This window comes from Oncorhynchus masou, chromosome 1, assembly GCF_036934945.1.
Source record: "Oncorhynchus masou masou isolate Uvic2021 chromosome 1, UVic_Omas_1.1, whole genome shotgun sequence".
NCBI lineage: Eukaryota > Metazoa > Chordata > Actinopteri > Salmoniformes > Salmonidae > Oncorhynchus > Oncorhynchus masou.
In genome coordinates, this window is record NC_088212.1 from 80,352,671 (window position 1) to 80,374,818 (window position 22,148).

A 22,148-nucleotide genomic window follows, 5' to 3' on the forward strand; every position below is an offset into this window, starting at 1 on the left:
ATCAACAGAGAGGCTGGGGCTGAGGTGGATACAGATTACATCAACAGAGAGGCTGGGGCTGAAGTGGATACTGATTACATCAACAGAGAGGCTGGGCTGAGGTGGATACTGATTACATCAACAGAGAGGCTGGGCTGAGGTGGATACTGATTACATCAACAGAGAGGCTGGGGCTGAAGTGGATACTGATTACATCAACAGAGAGGCTGGGCTGAGGTGGATACTGATTACATCAACAGACAGGCTGGGCTGAGGTGGATACTGACTACATCATCAGAGAGGCTGGGCTGAGGTGGATACTTATTACATCAACAGACAGGCTGGGGCTGAAGTGGATACTGATTACATCAACAGAGAGGCTGGGCTGAGGTGGATACTGATTACATCAACAGAGCGGCTGGGGCTGAGGTGGATACTGATTACATCAACAGAGAGGCTGGGGCTGAAGTGGATACTGATTACATCAACAGAGAGGCTGGGCTGAGGTGGATACTGATTACATCAACAGACAGGCTGGGCTGAGGTGGATACTGACTACATCATCAGAGAGGCTGGGCTGAGGTGGATACTTATTACATCAACAGACAGGCTGGGGCTGAAGTGGATACTGATTACATCAACAGAGAGGCTGGGCTGAGGTGGATACTGACTACATCATCAGAGAGGCTGGGCTGAGGTGGATACTTATTACATCAACAGACAGGCTGGGGCTGAAGTGGATACTGATTACATCAACAGAGAGGCTGGGCTGAGGTGGATACTGATTACATCAACAGAGCGGCTGGGGCTGAGGTGGATACTGATTACACCAAGAGACAGGCTGGGGCTGAGGTGGATACTGATTACACCAAGAGACAGTTTGGGCTGAGGTGGATACTGATTACATCAACAGACAGGCTGGGCTGAGGTGGATACTGATTACATCAACAGAGCGGCTGGGGCTGAGGTGGATACTGATTACACCAAGAGACAGGCTGGGGCTGAGATGTATACTGATTACATCATCAGACAGGCTGGGGCTGAGGTGGATACTGATTACATCATCAGACAGGCTGGGCTTAGGTGGATACTGATTACACCAAGAGACAGGCTGGGTTGAGGTGCATACTGATTACATCATCAGACAGGCTGGGCTGAGGTGGATACTGATTACATCATCAGACAGTCTGGGGCTGAGGTGGATACTGATTACATCATCAGACAGGCTGGGCTGAGGTGGATACTGATTACATCAACAGACAGGCTGGGGCTGAGGTGGATACTGATTACATCATCAGACAGGCTGGGGGTGAAGTGGATACTGATTACATCATCAGACAGGCTGGGGCTGAAGTGGATACTGATTACATCATCAGACAGGCCTGGCTGAGGTGGATACTGATTACACCAAGAGACAGGCTGGGCTGAGGTGCATACTGATTACATCAACAGACAGGCTGGGCTGAGCCCAGTCACCCAGTGACCACCTATGCCTGAGCAGGCAGCAAGCAGTAGAGCATATTCCATTTCTCCCTCTTTGAAAAGTCTACAGAAGTGGGACCATTCCATTTGTCAGGTGCTGCACTGCAGGTTCCATTCCATTTCTTATTCACTGCACTGCACAGCAGGGCCTATTCCATTTCCCACTCACAGCACTACACTGAGGGCCAATTGAATTTCTCACTCTCTACATTTCCTTCTCATCACTGTCTGCAGCAGGTGTACGTTGCTCCACTTCCACTCCATGTTCCACCTTGTCTACCTCTCCGTACTGCTTCTCTCCATCATGTCTTTTCCTCTGCAGTAGAGGTTTCAGCGAGACATCACAGATGGCTGTTTCTGCATATTAATATTTGATTCTCCTCAGATATGTCCCCAGGGTTGGTGAAATATTAACCATGTTCTGGTGTTATTGAAATCTCGTTTCTTTTGAGCCCAAAATCTTTGTACATGGTGTCTGTTCATGTCTTCACCCCTCTCCTCCCTCTCCTCTCCTCTCTCCTCCAGACAGCTCTTTGTCAGTCACTATCTGTGGCATTGCCTGGCTACCAACCACTGTCACCCCTACATTGGTGACAGTAGTTGTCTCTCCTCAGTTATTCATGTAGTGTTTTCTTATGTGTTACAGCGCGATGCAAAGGGACAGTACCTGTTTGATCTCATCTGTCACCACCTTAACCTGCTGGAGAAGGACTACTTTGGCATCAGATATGTGGACCCAGACAAACAGAGGGTGGGTGGTGTCAACCGACAGGGAGGAGGGGTAACTCTCTCTCTCTCTGTTTATGTCTGTCTATCTCTCTCTCTCTTTCTTTCTGACTGTTTCTCTCTTAACTACCTCTCCCTTGCTGCCACTTTCACACTCTCTCCCCCTTCCTCCCTCTCCACTCTCTTTTTCTCTTTCTTTCGTTCTTTCTTTCTCTCACATGACATCACACGTATACCACTGAGCAGGCTATTTCTACAGTTTCTCCCTCTCTTCTCTCTCCTTCTTTCATGTGTGCCTGCAGCAGAGCCCAACCCTGTACTCTACTGCGTCACAGCCTGAGGTTATTACTGTGTGTTAACTCTCTTGTCTGCACAACCTGATTCACACACGCACACCCACACGTGACACCCACGAGCGCTCACACACACAGATCCTATTCCCATAGGAACAATGGTTCTGTGCCAATCAGAATCAGTTCCTGTTCTGTCTCTATCTCAACACTTTCAGAGATGCGAGTGTTGTTGTTGTTGTTGTGAGGAAAAAACATTTGATGGGAGGGGGATTTATAGAGTGATGGAGAAAAGTGGTAGCACATCTTTCTGCCCATAAACTAACCAGAAGAAGACATCCATCTGCTGTCAGACAGACAGATTGGACTGGAACTCTGATTGGAGCTGTTGGGTGTTTCTTACTGTGAGTATTGAACTGGACCTTACTTGGAAACATATTCCCTCACCCTGATCTGTGGGAAATGCTTTTGTCAGGTGTACTTTATGTGTAATAAAGCATCATTCTACCTTGACAGACTAATTAGTTACAGTACACATATAATTATATCAGTTTAAATATGATCTATTCTTAACACTTGTGTCAAAATCACATTGTTGAGGAGCTGATGCAATAATGTGAAATATATATATATATATATTTCACAAATTGGATTTAACCTTTATTTAACTAGACAAGTCAGTTAAGAACAAATTCTTATTTACAATGACGGCCTACCCCGGCCAAACCAGGACGACGCTGGGTTAATTGTGCGCCGCCCTATGGGACTTCCAATCACGGCCGGATGTGATACAGGCTACTTTATATGCCTTGTGACCGTGATATATCGGCCTAAGGCCGAGACAATAAGAAGACACAGTGGCAGAATAAATTCAACCACACCTTTGTTTCATCACAAAACCCGAGAGCATCCTCTGTCCGGTGAAGTCCACGAAGCATATTGTATGAAACAAACAGTTACATGACCTACAGCATGGTCAAGCAAGGTAATGTTTACCACATTTTCGGAATACTAAACAACTATTGATTTGGAACCGGGGAGAGTTACTTCAAGTCACAAAATAAAACAGGAGCTGCCTCCACTAATCCAGCAACATTTCAATGTCAACATTTCACCATCATCAAATCACCTATGTTTAGTTTAATACAGTGACAACTAAAAGATACCAAACACAAATGAGTCCAATCAACGTACGCTAAATATGATGTGGCTGTTCTGATTTCTCTCTGTGTGTGTGTGTGTGTGTGTGTGTGTGTGTGTGTGTGTGTGTGTGTGTGTGTGTGTGTGTGTGTGTGTGTGTGTGTGTGTGTGTGTGTGTGTGTGTGTGTGTGTGTGTGTGTGTGTGTGTGTGTGTCACGCCTTGGTCTTAGTATTTTGTGTTTTAGTCTATTAGTTAGTCAGACCAGGGTGTGACATGGGTTTATTATGTATTGTAGTTTCGTATTGGGGTTTGTAGTAGTTGGGATTGTAGCTGATTAGGGGTGTGTGTGTTTAATAGGTTTGGCTGCCTGAGGCGGTTCTCAATCAGAGTCAGGTGATTCTCGTTGTTTTTGATTGGGAACTGTATTTAGGTAGCCTGGGTTTCACTTTACATTTCGTGGGTTATTGTTCCTGTCTCTGTGTTAGTTTCACCAGTCAGGCTGTAATAGGTTTCGTTCCTTTTGTTGTTTTTTATTTATTAGTTGTTCATGTATAGTTCGTTCGTTTGTCTTCACTAATAAGCATGAGTAACTTACACGCTGCATTTCGGTCCGACTCTCTTTCAACAAAAGAAGAACGCCGTTACAGAATCACCCACCACACTCGGACCGAGCAGCGTGTCAACAGGCAGGTGCAGCCCAAAGAGGAGCCGCGTATTAAGGATTTCTGAACATGGGAGGAAATCCTTGACGGAAGAGGACCCTGGGCTAAACCAGAGTAGTGTAGCCGCCCAAAGGTGCAGCAGGCGAAGAGGAAACAGGAGCTACACGAGAGGCAACAGAAGCAGCTTCAGTGGGAGAGGCTACACCATTTGGAGAATTGGACATGGGAGGAGGAACTGGACGGAAAAGGACCCTGGGCTCAGCCTGGTGAATATCGCCGCCCCAAGGAGGAATTAGAAGCGGCTAAAGCGGAGAGGCGCAGGTATGAGGAGGCAGCACGGCGACGTGGATGGAAGCCCGAAAAGCAGCCCCAAAAATTTATTGGGGGGGGGCTATCAGGGAGTATGGCTGCGTCAGGTAGGAGACCTGCGCAAACTCCCTGTGCTTACCGGGGGGCTAGAGAGACCGGGCAGGCACCGTGTTATGCAGTGGTGCGCACGGTGTCCCCAGTGCGGGTGCATAGCCCGGTGAGGTATATTTCAGCTCCGCGTATCGGCCGGGCTAGATTGAGCGTCGAGCCTAATGCTATGAAGCCGGCTCTACGCATCCGGTCTCCAGTGCGTCTTCTTTGGCCGGTTTACATGGCACCAGCCTTGCGCTCGGTGTCTCCGGTTCGCCTACATAGCCCAGTGCGGGCTATTTCTCTTCACAGCACTGGCAGGGCAACCGAGAGTATTCAACCAGGTAAGGTTGGGCAGGCTCGGTGCTCAAGAGCTCCAGTGCGCCTGCACGGTCCGGTCTATCCAGTACCACCTCCACACCCCAGCCCTCCAGTAGCAGCTCCCCGCACTAGGCTTCCTGTGCGTGTCCTCGGCCCAATACCACCAGTGCCAGCACCACGCATCAGGCCTTCAGTGCGCTTCGCCTGTTCAGCGCAGCCAGCGCTTTCTCCCTCTCCTGCGCTGTCGGAGTCTCCCGTCTGTTCAGCGGTTCTAGAGCCTTCCTCCTCTACAGCGCTGCCGGAGCCTCCTGCCGGTATAGAGCAGCCTGAGCTGTCAGTCTACATGGAGCAGCCAGAGCTGCTAGTCTGCATGGAGCAGCCAGAGCTGCCAGTCTGCATGGAGTTGCCAGTCTGCATGGAGTTGCCAGTCTGCATGGAGTTGCCAGTCTGCAAGGAGTTGCCAGTCTGCAAGGAGCTGCCAGTCTGCAAGGAGCTGCCAGTCTGCAAGGAGCTGCCAGTCTGCAAGGAGTTGCCAGTCTGCATGGAGTTGCCAGTCTGCATGGAGTTGCCAGTCTGCAAGGAGCTGCCAATCAGCATGGCGCAGCCAGAGCCAACAGTCAGTATGGAGCAGCCAGAGCCGCCAGTCAGCATGGAGCAGCCAGAGCTGCCAGTCAGCCAGACTCTTCCAGATCTGCCAGTCAGCCAGACTCTTCCAGATCTGCCAGTCAGCCAGACTCTTCCAGATCTGCCAGTCAGCCAGACTCTTCCAGATCCGCCAGACAGTCAGACTCTTCCAGATCTGCCAGTCAGCCAGACTCTTCCAGATCTGCCAGTCAGCCAGACTCTTCCAGATCTGCCAGTCAACCAGACTCTTCCAGATCTGCCAGTCAGCCAGACTCTTCCAGATCTGCCAGTCAGCCAGACTCTTCCAGATCTGCCAGTCAGCCAGACTCTTCTAGATCTGCCAGTCAGCCAGACTCTTCCAGATCTGCCAGTCAGCCAGACTCTTCCAGATCTGCCAGTCAACCAGACTCTTCCAGATCTGCCAGTCAACCAGACTCTTCCAGATCTGCCAGTCAACCAGACTCTTCCAGATCTGCCAGTCAACCAGACTCTTCCAGATCTGCCAGTCAACCAGACTCTTCCAGATCTTCTAGTCAGCCAGGATCTGCCAGTCAGCCAAGATCCACCAGTCGGCCAGGATCTGCCAGTCAGCCAGGATCCGCCAGTAAGCCAGGATCTGCCAGATCTGCTAGTCAGCCAGGATCCGCCAGTCAGCCAGGATCTGCCAGATCTGCTAGTCAGCCAGGATCTGCCAGATCTGCTAGTCAGCCAGGATCCGCCAGTCGGCCAGGATCTGCCAGTCAGCCAGGATCCGCCAGTCAGCCAGGATCTGCCGGATTCAACCTCCTGGCTGGGCTTCATCTCGGTACTGGGCTTCTTCTCAGTACTGGGCTTCTTCTCAGTCCCGAGCTGCCCCTCAGTCCCGAGCTGCCCCTCAGTCCCGAGCTGCCCCTCAGTCCCGAGCTGCCTCAGTCCCGAGCTGCCCCTCAGTCACGAGCTGCTCCTCTGTTATGTAGGGTTCTGGGTGAGGACTATTCGGCCATGGTCGGCGGTTAGGGTGGATTATCCCAGGACGCGAAGGGGAGGAATAATGACATTTATGAAGTGGGGTCCACGCCTGGAGCCGGAACCACCACCATGGACAGACGCCCACCCGGACCCTCCCTAGGGTTTTTGAGGTGTGTTCGGGAGTCCGCACCTTAGGGGGGGTGGTTCTGTCACGCCTTGGTCTTAGTATTTTGTGTTTTAGTTTATTAGTTAGTCAGACCAGGGTGTGACATGGGTTTATTATGTATTGTAGTTTCGTATTGGGGTTTGTAGTAGTTGGGATTGTAGCTGATTAGGGGTGTGTGTGTTTAATAGGTTTGGCTGCCTGAGGCGGTTCTCAATCAGAGTCAGGTGATTCTCGTTGTCTCTGATTGGGAACCGTATTTAGGTAGCCTGGGTTTCGCTTTACATTTCGTGGGTGATTGTTCCTGTCTCTGTGTTAGTTTCACCAGTCAGGCTGTAATAGGTTTCGTTCCTTTTGTTGTTTTGTATTTATTAGTTGTTCATGTATAGTTCGTTCGTTTGTCTTCACTAATAAACATGAGTAACTTACACGCTGCATTTCGGTCCGACTCTCTTTCAACAAAAGAAGAACGCCGTTACAGTGTGTGTGTGTGTGTGTGTGTGTGTGTGTGTGTGTGCGTGCATGCGTGTGTGCATCCATGCAAGTAGAAAAAAACATGTTGACTCACCCTACTTGAAGAGAAATGCCAATTCCATCCTCCTCTCTTTCATGTTGATGAAATGGTCTGTGACTCTGTCATACAGTACAAGCTTTTATTTTTTTGTTGTCCTCGGCTACCTTGCTAAAATGCTTGCTCACTAACCTAACTTCCTATCATGGGCAATGTTAGCTAGTTAACATTAGCCTTCTATATCTAGCTACATATTGAACTTCCATTCTCTCAGGTTAGGGCACCACATATGAATTTATGGTTGGCATCAGAATCGCATCATTGGCCAGTACAGAGAATTAATTAAACCACAACTCCAAATCCCTGTCTCCATCCATGGATAATTTAGGAAAGGGCCCATTTTAGCTAGATAGCCACCGGAGGACAACAACATGAGATGCAACAATTCAAGTTATTTCTGTCTATGACGTATTGCTCTCGTGATGTGATTGGAGTGAAGCCAAATCCAAACTGGCTTCCCTTGACACATTTTTTTGGTGCACCAGGATCATTCACAGTTGAGCTCACTCAGTTTATTTCAATGCTGAGTGGCTATTATTTTATACTTTTTTATGAATGGAGGCCAAATGCTTTCTGGCTTCCCTTGCATTCAACGCTACAGGCGGCAACAATGTCATGCTCTTTTTGACCAGACAGCATCAAATAGATGGCCTACACATGCGAAGACAGAGGGGCGCTGTTTCGCTCACTCAGATGCTTTTTCCGGTGAGATACATTCAGCCTTGCAAGTTGAAGGAAAATTATGAAACACAGAGAGATGAATAGTCCATTTAAAATATATATATTTATCAATATTTTGGGGAAGCCTGGCTTTTCTTGGCATCCATAAATACACACCACTGCTGCCTTCCTCAGTCAGAGTCAGAGTACTTAACCCAGTCTATATTCACTGTCAGTCTCTTCTATACACCTTCAGATTGGCAGGTAGTTAGAGCAGTGTTTCAGGATTTGATAGAAGGACTGTAGTGAGGGTATATGAGGCTTTGACAGACACAACTCTGTCACAGTCTATCAGTGAAGCACTCAACCAAGCCCTCCTCTCCAGAGCAGAACCTCGAGGCCAGGGGAGAGACAGGTGAAGTATGGGAGATATGATTAACATCAACTAACTAGGCCAGTATCACCGGTGTAGTGTCTTCCCCACTCATTTAATGTATTCCATTTTTCATTCAACCTTTATTCATACAGATGAATTGAGATAACATCTGTTCAACTCACCAGAGATATTTTTTCTCCTCCAAATGGTTATGAGCTGACAGACAACAAGCGTTTCTCTGAGTGTCCTTCCTCTAAAGCACTTTCCTTTCTTTCATCTCTATAAGAGTCACTGGGTAAGAGAGAGAGGGGGATGTGAAGGAGAGAGAGAGAGAGAGAGGGGATGTGATGGAGAGAGAGAGAGAGAGAGAGAGAGGGGGATGTGAAGGAGAGAGAGAGAGAGAGAGGGGGGGATGTGATGGAGAGAGAGAGAGAGAGAGAGAGGGGGATGTGAAGGAGAGAGAGAGAGAGAGAGAGAGAGAGGGGATGTGATGGAGAGAGAGAGAGAGAGAGTGAGAGAGAGAGGGGGATGTGAAGGAGCGAGAGAGAGAGAGAGAGGGGGGGGGTGTGAAGGAGAGAGAGAGAGAGAGAGAGAGGGGGGATGTGAAGGAGAGAGAGAGAGAGAGGGAGGAGGATGAGTAGAGAGAGAGAGAATATAAACATCAGTGAGGTAGAGAGAACACAGCATTAGGGTGCTCAGTGGAGTTCTGTTCTAGAATGCCCTCCAGCTCTAGACAACAAGTCAGAATGCACAACTACAGAGCAATCAGACCACATAGTCTGTCACTAATGTCTAGAGTAGAGGCAGAGGGATAGCAGTCAGGTATTTAGTGCCTAGAAAACACCGTTTTTGACTGATTTGTTTTTGTTTATGTCTTTCAGCACTGGTTGGGGTTTACAAAATGTATTGCCAAACAAATGAAATGTAAGTACATGAATGCATGACCGTGTATGGATATTGAATTATGCATGATGATATGCAGTTGTGAATTTGATTGGGTGATTGAGTCGTTGGCAGTTACTACTAGTTAGGTCACAGTAAGTACTAGAAAAAGCCTCTGTTCTAACATGTGACCTCTCCCCCCAGCCCAGCCTCCATTCACCATGTGTTTACGTGTCAAGTTTTACCCTCCCGACCCGGCTGCCCTGAAAGAGGAAATCACAAGGTAAGAGACTAGAGACAGTCTGACAGGCAGAATGGAGTGGGCTTATAATAGAGGAGACTAGGCTGCCAGCCATGCACTGCTGTCAACCCAACTCAGAGGGAGGGAGGGAGGGAGGGAGGGAGGGAGGGAGGGGGAGGGGAGGGAGGGAGGGAGGGAGGGAGGGAGGGAGGGAGGGAGGGAGGGAGGGAGGGAGGGAGGGAGGGAGGGAGGGAGGGAGGGAGGGAGGGAGGGAGGGAGGGAGGGAGGGAGGGAGGGAGGGAGGGAGGGAGGGAGGGAGAGAGAGAGAGAGGGAGAGAGAGAGAGAGAGAGAGAGAGAGAGAGGGAGGGATAGGTTGTAGGAAAAGATAGTGTGGATTTTGCCTACAGTGGGTGCAATAGATTGAAAGACTTGGTTTGGTCCAAATGGTCCAAATTACATTGGATTCTTCCAACTGTGGGCAATCACTCTCTTTCATCTGATTGAAACTTATCATGTTAATGCTGAATATTACACACATCTAGAATATCAATGGTAGACCACAGGCATGAATGAGTGAGCACAAGCTGATTTTAGGGGTATCAAAACCCTACAGTGAATTCGTTTGTAGGAGGATTTAGACGAGATAACTCTTTCTTTAAGTTGCAATGTCAGGTCACCTTGCCTGCAAAATGCGGTACTCTATCTCTGACAGTCAAACTACGGTGTAGAGGAGGAGGAAGGAGGGAGGAGGAGGTTAGTCTGTGTCCAAATGGCATCCTATTCCCTATATAGTGCACTAAGACCAGAGCCTGGTCAAAAGTAGTGCACTATATAGGGAATAGGGTGCCATTTGGGACGTAACCCGAGTCTCGTCATCATGCAATCTAGCCCCTTTCACTTTCCACTGCTTCCCATTGTCTCATAACCCCAGTCGGAGCTAGGGAGGGAGAGAACCACTTCCCAATCCTCCACCATCTGGTGACGCTGCCAGCAGCACCCTCTGTAAAGACTAGACACACACACACTCATTCACAGACACATACACACACACACACAAACACACACTTATGACATTTTGCTGTATGATTAATAATGGTATTTATTGCGTTACTGCTCAAATCAAATCAAATCAAATCTGCTCTTAGAGAAGATAAGCCACTGGTGTGTGAAATTAATGCTGGGTAAGTTATTCTGAAATGTGCGTTTTCTTGGGCTGCAGTCTGAGGCAACTTGATCTCACATGAAACGTTCACATAAATTGCAAGAGCCTGAATAGCAATCACATGCTCAACCAGAAGTCTGAAGGAGGACTCTCCATGAACCACAGCTAAACTGATCTGTAAACCCAAAACCACATCTCTTGTGTGCTGGCCAAGTAACAGTCTGTCACAGAAGACTACAGTTAGACCAGTAGATCACAAGGAGTTAATTATAACTCAAATCATAAATAAATCACAGATGATATGTGAAATCATAGAGGACAGAGCCAGGGTGAAAGACAATCATCACATATCCACTCAGATCCACTCAGATCATGGTAAGTGAAGTTCTGTTTGAAGAGGAGGATGGTACTGCAGTGTAGGAGGTAAGGATGTGGTTAACAGAGCAAGTTCTGAATGAGACTAGACAGGGTTATGTATTAATGATGGGAAGATGGGAACTAAAAGCCTGGGGTGAATCCAAAATGGCCCCCTATTCTCTATAAAGTGCACTACTTTTGGTCAGAGCCCTGGTCAAAAGTAGTGCACCAGTTAGGGGATATGGTGCCATTTGGGACACAGACTGATTTTCCATATAAGCTTGGGTCACAGAATTAAACCTCTATTGCATTACTTATTCCTTTCATCTCCTAGTGGGGCAAAGGGCCTATGTTGCATAGAGACACTATATTGCTTATGCTGCTAACCTGGTAAACCTGCTGAATGCTGATATTCCTGCACCAAAACATCCCTGACAATGGCTCTTTTCCTCTCATGTCTTAACACACCTGGACACATGGAGTTGCCTGTCGACAGATGTATCTATTGTGCCGTTTACTTTCCAGCAGGATTCTAACCTATTTGACATTGAATTGGAGAGGAAGCCTTCTCCGCGTGAAGTTGTTTTGTCATCCTGTGTAGAACGACCCAGTAGCAACCAGGGGACTGTTTGTTTGACTCAAACTAGTAGAAGTGGAAAAGTTATTTCATCATCCTGCTTTCTAGAAGCAGTGAAAGTGAGATAATTCTTCACTATCTCCTCAACCTGAGAGATAAAAGGTTCCAATGAAGAGAAGGGCCAGATAAGGTGAAGTCCCCTCTGTGTTGGGCGGTGGAAGTGGCTGTGCTTTAGCTGGGTATGGAATGGTCTCCTGGGCCCTGTAGGCTAGAGGCAGGAAGGAGCAGAGACGGACTCAGAGAGACACGCCATTACTCGCCTCAGGACTTCCTTTACTAAACACTGTCTATCTCAAACACTCTCCTCTACGAACCCTTTCCAAACAACCAACAAACGAACAAAGAGTTAAGTGAAGAACATTGTCTGGGAATTTAAGATCAGGGCTCTCTTGGGCCGTCGCTATGACCCACTCATCCCTTTAAATGGAGCTACAAATGGAATGAAAGAAAAGAGAAACAAATCATTTAGGTTCAGTACATCTCTTTGCTTGTTTGGAGTGGACCAAAAAACACACTGTTTCTGATGTTCCTTTGCAGATATCTAGTCTTCCTACAGATCAAGAGAGATCTGTACCATGGTCGTCTCCTGTGTAGGACGTCAGATGCTGCCATGTTGGCTGCCTACATACTACAGGGTAAATGGACCACAGCAGTCCCATGTATTTCTTGTTTCGTATATTCTTATTTCTTCTTCTTCTTTTTTTTATTTAACCTTTATTTAACTATGCAAGTCAGTTAAGAACAAATTCTTATTTACATTGACGGCCTACGAAAAGGCAAAAGGCCTCCTGCGGGGACGGGGGCTGGGATATTTTTTAAATGTTTAAATACAATATAAATATAGGACAAAACACACATCACAACACTACATAAAGAGAAACCTAAGACAGCAACATAGCAAGGTAGCAACACGACATAACAACAACATGGTAGCAAGACAACATGGTAGCAGCACTAAACACGGTACAAACATTATTGGGCAAGGTCAACAAAACAAAGGTCAAGGTCAAGAAGGTAGAGACAACAATATGGACCACAAAGCAGCCAAAACTGTCAGTAAGAGTGTCCATGATTGAGGCTTTGAATGAAGAAATTGAGAACGGAAAAGAGGAGCGACACAAGGATGTGAGTGTTTTGGGGACCTTTAACAGAATGTGACTGGCAGAACGGGTGTTGTATGTGGAGGATGAGGGCTGCAGTAGATATCTCAGATAGGGTGAGTGAGGCCGAAGAGGGTTTTATATAGGTGTTTGGTATAAGACTTAATGGAGAAATACCACTGTCACCTTCTGTTTTCATTGTGATGTGAGTGTGTGAGTTGAGGTAGTGTGGTGGAGGTATAGGTCTAAAGCTCAGACTGTAGCCTCCAGCACTGTGGCAGCATCCTCATTGGCATTCAGGCAGCTGATTTAAGGCTTAGCTCTCCCGCTCCCCTGCCACACAGAGACAAGGCCGCCATTGTCTGATTGTCTGGGCCTGGCTCTTACAGAATCTCAGGGCTGCATGTAAGAACAGCAGTAGAACAGCCAGGTTAACCTATAGCAGAGATATAGAAGAGAAGCTCTGACGGCATATACCATGACTACAATAGATGTGGTTTATAACAGCCAGGTTAACCTATAGCAGAGATATAGAAGAGAAGCTCTGACGGCATGTACCATGACTACAATAGATGTGGTTTATAACAGCCAGGTTAACCTATAGCAGAGATATAGAAGAGAAGATCTGACAGCATATACCATGACTACAATAGATGTGGATTATAACAGCCAGGTTAACCTATAGCAGAGATATAGAAGAGAAGCTCTGACGGCATATACCATGACTACAATAGATGTGGTTTATAACAGCCAGGTTAACCTATAGCAGAGATATAGAAGAGAAGCTCTGACGGCATGTACCATGACTACAATAGATGTGGTTTATAACAGCCAGGTTAACCTATAGCAGAGATATAGAAGAGAAGCTCTGACGGCATGTACCATGACTACAATAGATGTGGTTTATAACAGCCAGGTTAACCTATAGCAGAGATATAGAAGAGAAGCTCTGACGGCATGTACCATGACTACAATAGATGTGGTTTATAACAGCCAGGTTAACCTATAGCAGAGATATAGAAGAGAAGCTCTGACGGCATATACCATGACTACAATAGATGTGGTTTATAACAGCCAGGTTAACCTATAGCAGAGATATAGAAGAGAAGCTCTGACGGCATGTACCATGACTACAATAGATGTGGTTTATAACAGCCAGGTTAACCTATAGCAGAGATATAGAAGAGAAGCTCTGACGGCATGTACCATGACTACAATAGATGTGGTTTATAACAGCCAGGTTAACCTATAGCAGAGATATAGAAGAGAAGCTCTGACGGCATGTACCATGACTACAATAGATGTGGTTTATAACAGCCAGGTTAACCTATAGCAGAGATATAGAAGAGAAGCTCTGACGGCATGTACCATGACTACAATAGATGTGGTTTATAACAGCCAGGTTAACCTATAGCAGAGATATAGAAGAGAAGATCTGACGGCATGTACCATGACTACAATAGATGTGGTTTATAACAGCCAGGTTAACCTATAGCAGAGATATAGAAAGAAGCTCTGACGGCATGTACCATGACTACAATAGATGTGGTTTATAACAGCCAGGTTAACCTATAGCAGAGATATAGAAGAGAAGCTCTGACGGCATGTACCATGACTACAATAGATGTGGTTTATAACAGCCAGGTTAACCTATAGCAGAGATATAGAAGAGAAGCTCTGACGGCATGTACCATGACTACAATAGATGTGGTTTATAACAGCCAGGTTAACCTATAGCAGAGATATAGAAGAGAAGCTCTGACGGCATGTACCATGACTACAATAGATGTGGTTTATAACAGCCAGGTTAACCTATAGCAGAGATATAGAAGAGAAGCTCTGACGGCATGTACCATGACTACAATAGATGTGGTTTATAACTGCCAGGTCACTATGCTTTATGTCATATGGGTTACATAGGTTTTCCCAGTAATGTATTTGTGTGTGTTGCAGACATCACAGGTAAAGTTGTTTCTGTTGTCTCCTGTGTTCTCCATCCTCCCCCAGCTGAGGTTGGTGACTATGATCCTGGAAAGCATCCTGAGGGCTACAGCTCTAAGTTCCAGTTCTTCCCTAAACACTCAGAGAAGCTGGAGAGACGCATCTCTGACATCCACAAGACAGAACTAATGTAAGGTGACACCTGTCATACACCTCATTGTGATTTTATTTGACACATAGTTCACTCAGTCTCTGTCTGTAGTCTCCATGTACACCTGACTCTGAACATAGACTACATCCATCCCACTAGCCTCTCTCACACTCTCTCTCTCTCTCTCTCTCTCTCTCTCTCTCTCTCTCTCTCTCTCTCTCTCTCTCTCTCTCTCTGATATTTGACATAGCGCTTGTAATTGAATATAGTGCCATCATCAGCATGATGATTGTGGACCTAACTTGATACAATATCATCCTATCTCTCCTAGATAGAATGTTACAGCCATGATGAAAATAGATATGTTGATGAGATACATTATGCATGACCCTAGCTTAGCCGTAGATATGCAATTTCATATCCACATCATATGCTGAATATACAATATTTTCCTACCTGCTATTTGTCCAACTCTTCCTGCTTATGGATAGTGGGTGAAAGGACCGCAGTGACCTTTAGAGTGTGTGTGTGCGTGCGTGTGTACGGGTGTGTGTTTTTCTCAGTACTGTACTGCTGTGTCATTAGTTTGTGGCAACCTGGGACAACTCTGCCAGTCAGCTGAACATCACATCACCCTCAAGAGGCTCTCTCTCTCTCCCCTCCCCCTTCACAGTATATGCAGTATCCATATATACAGACTCTACTACTGTAGACTACCTATGGGATCTTACCTCTGCTGCCCTCTAGTGTTGGTCTCTCTCATCTTTCACTCACTGAAATGAATGAAAGGAAATTCACTTTACAAATCATTAGCTCACCACTGGAACCTTTTCCATCCATCATCACACAGCCCACAGTAATCTGTCTGTTGTGTCCTCATCTCCCAGAGGACAGACTCCAGAAGAGTCCGAGCTGAACTTCCTGCAGAAGGCCCAGGAGCTGGAGACGTATGGTGTGGACCCTCACCCCTGCAAGGTACAAACACCTTGATAAGAGAAGGGTCCATTATAGCTCTGCACTGGCAGAGTCCTTTTAGCTCTCTATTGATTCCAGTACAGCCTGAACCTCGTCTAATACAATATGTTTTTTTGCTATTCTGTTTGTGAGGCCAGTTGTACATTACATACAGATGTTGGATCTTAATTTGACACCTTTTGTCGCAGGAGGAAAATAATCCTGCATCAGGAGGATTTGAATAATGAAGAAATATTTAAAATCTCCTTCAGGGTGACAGCTGGAAGCGGTGTTTGTATACAACACAGTACCTTATCTACAGGGTACCTTATGTAGGCTACGTGCCGGCTACATTGTGTCTTGTGTGGATTATAATAAATTGAACTCAATTTTGACAGTTCATTCATAAGCTTAGGATATAGTTGACCCTTGTATTGTATGTCGTAGCCTAGTGGAGACCAATATCTATCTTGTGTTTTTAAGCTATATAAAATGGTGTTTTTTGATGTGTATGGTTGCATTTCAAATACATTTTGGTACATTTGAATGTTGCAGTAATAGGACCTAGACCTAGTGTTTGAGCGAGTGAGAAAATAATTTTGATAGCATGTCCTGATACCATTGACTCAAATGCTATTTTTCAGGGACTCACAAGGCTCATTTGAATTTCCTGCTGTAGCAGGAAAATTCTCTGCGACAAAAGAGTGATCAAGTTAAGATCCAACATCTGTACAACAACATACACCGTGGATTCAATACTTGTGTTGTGTCTGTGTCAGGATGTGTCAGGGAACCCTGCCTTCCTGGCCTTCACTCCGTTTGGCTTCACTGTCCTGCAGGGGAACAGGAGAGTCCATTTCCTCAATTGGTGAGTAATAATATGGTTAGCATAGTCCTAACTTTTGTCAAGCCTTCATAGAAATAATTGCATAAAATGTAAGAGATGTAAGTGTGTCGTTGTTGCATAAAATGTGCAACATTTGGCTTGCCTGTCGTTAGCAATTGTTCTATTTAACCTGGCAGTCCAGAATCCCACAGTCTCAGACCTAAACCTATTTGTCCCTCCTCCTGATGAGAAAACAGAGCTGTTCTAATCTGCCAGTTGGTCACAAAGAATATTTCACTGTTCTGTTCGGATTTGACTGGTCTTGTCTTGTCTTGGTGGGTAGGGACGAGGTGACAAAGCTGAAGTTTGAGGCAAAGACATTCCATATATATGCAAATCAGAAAGAGGTAGGTTCCATGACATGTATTATTAAAATGGATTTCTTGCTGCTATGGAATTACACAGTGAAATTCATGTAGATAAACCTGTTTTATGCATTGGAAATGGCCTTTGGGGAGAAGGTGTAATTTAGCCGTAATAAAGAAGTTAATGACTTAACTGGAAATAAGATGTGGGTCCATTGTTGATAGATAAATGTCTACTTGTTGTGGTCTCGTTCATAGAAATAGAATGAATAAAAGTGGTGTCTCCATTCAAGTCAATGATTGCTTAATTGGTGGACTGGCAGCCATTTTGTGTGTATCCATGCCAGAAAGTAAAAGCAGGAAGTGTACCCTTCAATCTGTGCTGGGATTTGAGTCAACTCAACTGGCATTACAAAACATGTATTCCATCGCATGAGCCACATCAGTTAACATAATTTGAATGCATTACCATGGCAATCCAGCCTCAGTTTATAGAACATTTCCAAATACCATGTAAATTATTGCATCACAATACCAGGCAGCCATTGCAAGTGTACCCATGAGTTTACCAGTCAAATGCCAGGGTAAGAGCTTCCAAACCCGTTCTTTTCATTCTATTTCTATGGTTTTGGTAGCCAAGTCAGAAGATGTGAAATACAAGATGTGCATACTCTGTCATACTCAGATGTGCATACGCATACCTACATGTGTATACTCACTGCAGGACAAGAAGATCATCTTGACATATTTTGCACCTACACCTGAGGCCTGTAAACACCTGTGGAAGTGTGGAGTTGAGAATCAGGCTTTCTACAAGTGAGTTACACTGACTATCAGTAATTTAATCAATCAATCAATATATGATGTAATGTACACTTATCGGTCAAAAGTGTTAGAAAACCTACTCATTCAAGGGTTTTTCTTTATTTTTCCTATTTTCTACATTGTAAAATAATAGTGAAGACACCAAAACTATGAAATAACACATGTAGTAACCCAAAACGTTTTCAACAAATCAAAATATATTTTATATTTGAGATTCTTCAAAATGACAGCTTTGCACACTCTTGGCATTCTCTCAACCAGCTTCAGCTTCATACTCACCTGGAATGCATTTCAATTAACAAGTGTGCCTTCTTAAAAGTTAATTTGTAGAATATCTTTCCTTCTTAATGTGTTTGAGCCAATCAGTTGTGTTGTGACAAGGTAGGGGGGTATACAGATGATAGCCCTATCTGGTAAAAGACTAAATCCATATTCTGGCAAGAACAGCTCAAATAAGCAAAGAGAAACGACAGTCCATCATGACTTTAAGACATGAATGTCAGTCAATACGGAACATTTCAAGAACTTTGAAAGTTTCTTCAAGTGGAGTTGCAAAAACCATCAAGCGTTATGATGAAACTGGCTCTCATGAGGACCGACACAGGAATGGAAGACACAGAGTTACCTCTGCTGCAGAGGATAAGTTCATTAGAGTTACCAGCCTCAGAAATTGCAGCCCAAATAAATGCTTCACAAAGTAACAGACACATCTCAACATCAACTGTTCAAAGGAGACTGTGTGAATCAGGCCTTCATTTTCAAATTGCCGCAAAGAAACCAATAATAAGAAGAGACTTGCTTGGGCCAAGAAACACGAGCAATGGACATTAGACCAGTGGAAATGTGTCCTTTGGAGTCCAAATTGGATATTTTTGGTTCCAACTGCCGTGTCTTTGTGAGATGTGATGTGGGTGAATGGATGATCTCCCATGTGTATTTCCCACCGTAAAGCATAGAGGAGGAGGTGTTATGGTGTGGGGGTGCTTTGCTGGTGACACTGTCTGTGATTTATTTAGAATTCAAGGCACACTTAACCAGCATGGTTACCACAGCATTCTGCAGCGATACGCCATCCCATCTGGTTTGTGCTTAGTGGGACTATCATTTGTTTTTCAACAGGACAATGACCCAACACACCTCCAGGATCTTTAAGGGCTATTTTACCAAGGCGAATGATGAAGTGCTGCAACAGATGACCTGGACTTCACAATCCCCCAACCTCAAATTGAGATAGTTTGGGATGAGTCGGACCGCAGAGTGAAGGAAAAGCAGCCAACAAGTGCTCAGCATATGTGGGAACTCCTTCAAGACTGTTGGAAAAGCATTCCTGGTGAAGCTGGTTCAGAGAATGCCAAGAGTGCGCAAAGCTGCCATCAAGTAAAAGGGTGGCTACTTTGAAGAATCTCAAATATAAAATATATTTAGATTTTTTAAAGACTTTTTTGGTTACTACAGTTTTGATGTCATCACTATAATGTAGAAAATAGTAAAAAAATAAAGTAAACCCTTGAATGAGTAGGTGTTCTAAAACTTTTGACCGGTAGTGTATGTGCTATTATTACAATGTTATTACAATGCTAAATCTCTTTGTCTGTGTTCACTCACAGGTTGGACAAGTCCAGCCAGGTCAGAACAGTGTCCAGCAGTAATCTGTTCTTCAAAGGAAGTAGATTCAGATACAGGTAAATACATGTACTGGCTATAAGTAACGTTTTGAGGATTATTCAGTTCAGTTTTTGGTGATAATACACGTTTGAGTGTTATGTTTTGTCTCTGTGTTGGCTCTTAGTGGCAGGGTTGCTAAGGAAGTAATGGAGCAAAGTGCCAAAATAAAACGGGAACCTCCCGAGATTCACAGGTGAGCCTTGGTGCTTTTGATGTCTGAGTTACACAATGGCAGTTGGTTTGATGTCTGAGTTACACCATGGCTGTGTTTAGACAGGTAGCCCAATTCTGATCTTTTTTCCACTCATTGGTCTTTTGAACAATCACATCAGATCTTTTTCAGATCTGATCTGAATGGTCAAAAGACCAATTATTGAAAACAATATCAGAATTGGGCTATCCATGGCACTTAGTTTGAGCATGTTGCTTACAACTCTAGATGGTGTAATTCCCACATGGCCCACATACTGAATATACACTCTATGTTACTGGACTGTGAGTTCCTTTGGATAAAACTGTCAACTGAATTACCTCCACTATATATCATCCTATCTAGAACCTAAAAGGGTTCTTCAGCTATCCCCATAGAACTCTTTGAATAACTATTTGTTTCCAGATAGAACCCTTTTCGGTTTCATGTGGAACCCTTTCCACAGAGGGTTCTACCTTTAACCAAAAATGGTTCTACCTGGAATCAATAAGGGTTCTCCTATGGGGACAGCAGAAGAACCCTTTTGTAACCCTTTTTTCTAAGAGCGTATACCTGTAACCCCAACATGTAACACGTTTCCACAGGGCTGGTCTGGTACCCAGTAGGAGCTGTCCTTCCATCACCCACGGCCCAAGGCTGACCAGTGTCCCCCGACAAAGACGGAGAGCTGTACACATCTCCATCATGGAGGGTAAAACACACACTGGCCCCGCTCCACACACATCAGTTACAATCATTTACAGTAGACATAGATAGGGCTGGATTAAGTCTACTCATGTGTGTAACAAAACGTTATAGCACACAGATGGCTGGTTTGCCAGACCCAGATAAAGCCTACTTCTGGACTGAAAAGTGTGTTCAATGAATAATCTCCATTGAAAGTGCATTTTAGTCCATTAGTAAACTGGTCCCAGATTGCATCTGCACCGCTAGCAGGGCTACTTTAAACCCTACATTTACTTTGGATGTGCCTTACAAAGCAGCTGCCATAAGATTTAAACGTGTCTGAGGTCTATGCTGCTATGGTACTTCACTGCTTTAGTGTCTGAATGGATTATATTATAGCCGTACACACACACACACACACACACACACACACACACACACACACACACTGACGCACCAAGCTTGAGCAGTAACCTGAGTAGTATCTTTGCTACGAGAGCGGAGCAACAGTTGTGTGTGTCATTCAGGCTTATCCATAATCCACACACACACACACACACACACACACACACACACACACACACACACACACACACACACACACACACACACACACACACACACACACACACACACACACACACACACACACACACACACACACACACACACACACACACACACACACACAGACACACACACACACACATACACACACATACACACACACATACACATACACATACACACACACACACACACACACACCAAAGGCTGCACCAATTATCTATTCTCCTTTGTCATTCTTGCAATTCTCTCAAGAGTTGCTGTGACTGTAAGGTATTATTGTGGCAGGAGAAAGTCACCTTGCAGGTTTGTAAAGAACATTCACAGTCCCTTTTACAGTATAATCAGGTAAGTGAAGTAGCAACTTACCTACATGATTTCGGTTGCATTGTATTGTACAATGACAGGTCCTGATATTGAACCCCTTCAACCCTGTCCAAACCTTTCCTGTACTTCATTGGAATCTACAGTGGTAATAATACCCAGCCTAAAAATAGCCCTCCTGTCAGGGCCTCTCCATGTATGTCACTATGGAGCATATGGTTAGAAGGGTAGCAGTTTTAGGGGGGGGGGTAGGATAACCACACTGCAATTGGGCCACATTCCTGATCTCAGGATGCTGCCAGTCACTCTCCCAGCCTGCCTGGCTGTCATAGAGACAGAGTTGTGTAGTGTAGCCAGCAATTGCCAGTCACAAGGACAAAGGGAAAGGGGACAACAGCAGACAGGGGACAAGGGACAAAAGTAGAGCGAACAGACACAGGGGAAGAGTAGGGTGGTAGGACGGTGGTAGGGCAGTTGTAGGACAGTGGTAGGACGTTAGTAGGGCAGTTGTAGGACGGTGGTAGGGCAGTTGTAGGACAGTGGTAGGACGTTAGTAGGGCAGTTGTAGGACAGTGGTAGGACGTTAGTAGGGCAGTTGTAGGACAGTGGTAGGACGTTAGTAGGGCAGTTGTATGACAGTGGTAGGACGTTAGTAGGGCAGTTGTAGGACAGTGGTAGGACGTTAGTAGGGCAGTTGTAGGACAGTGGTAGGACGTTAGTAGGGCAGTTGTAGGACAGTGGTAGGACTTTAGTAGGGCAGTTGTAGGACAGTGGTAGGACGTTAGTAAGGCAGTTGTAGGACAGTGGTAGGACGTTAGTAGGGCAGTTGTAGGACAGTGGTAGGACGTTAGTAGGGCAGTTGTAGGACAGTGGTAGGACGTTAGTAGGGCAGTTGTAGGACAGTGGTAGGACGTTAGTAGGGCAGTTGTAG

General features: G+C 45.4%; 1 protein-coding gene across 2 annotated transcripts in view; it reads left to right on the forward strand.

Moving 5' to 3' along the window:
- The window catches only part of LOC135504413 (FERM domain-containing protein 5-like), a 181,413-nt gene that overhangs the window by 151,518 nt on the left and 7,747 nt on the right, over positions 1 to 22,148 (forward strand). The window contains exons 2-13 of one of the 2 annotated variants that reach the window (XM_064923041.1): positions 2,108 to 2,212; positions 9,224 to 9,266; positions 9,429 to 9,507; positions 12,160 to 12,257; positions 14,730 to 14,853; positions 15,702 to 15,789; positions 16,548 to 16,636; positions 16,938 to 17,001; positions 17,684 to 17,775; positions 19,392 to 19,466; positions 19,574 to 19,642; positions 20,245 to 20,351. In XM_064923041.1, the coding sequence (XP_064779113.1) occupies positions 2,108 to 2,212; positions 9,224 to 9,266; positions 9,429 to 9,507; positions 12,160 to 12,257; positions 14,730 to 14,853; positions 15,702 to 15,789; positions 16,548 to 16,636; positions 16,938 to 17,001; positions 17,684 to 17,775; positions 19,392 to 19,466; positions 19,574 to 19,642; positions 20,245 to 20,351 (1,033 nt within the window). The remainder of the gene's footprint in view (positions 1 to 2,107; positions 2,213 to 9,223; positions 9,267 to 9,428; positions 9,508 to 12,159; positions 12,258 to 14,729; positions 14,854 to 15,701; positions 15,790 to 16,547; positions 16,637 to 16,937; positions 17,002 to 17,683; positions 17,776 to 19,391; positions 19,467 to 19,573; positions 19,643 to 20,244; positions 20,352 to 22,148) is intronic. The other variant, XM_064923122.1, reaches the window with a different exon arrangement.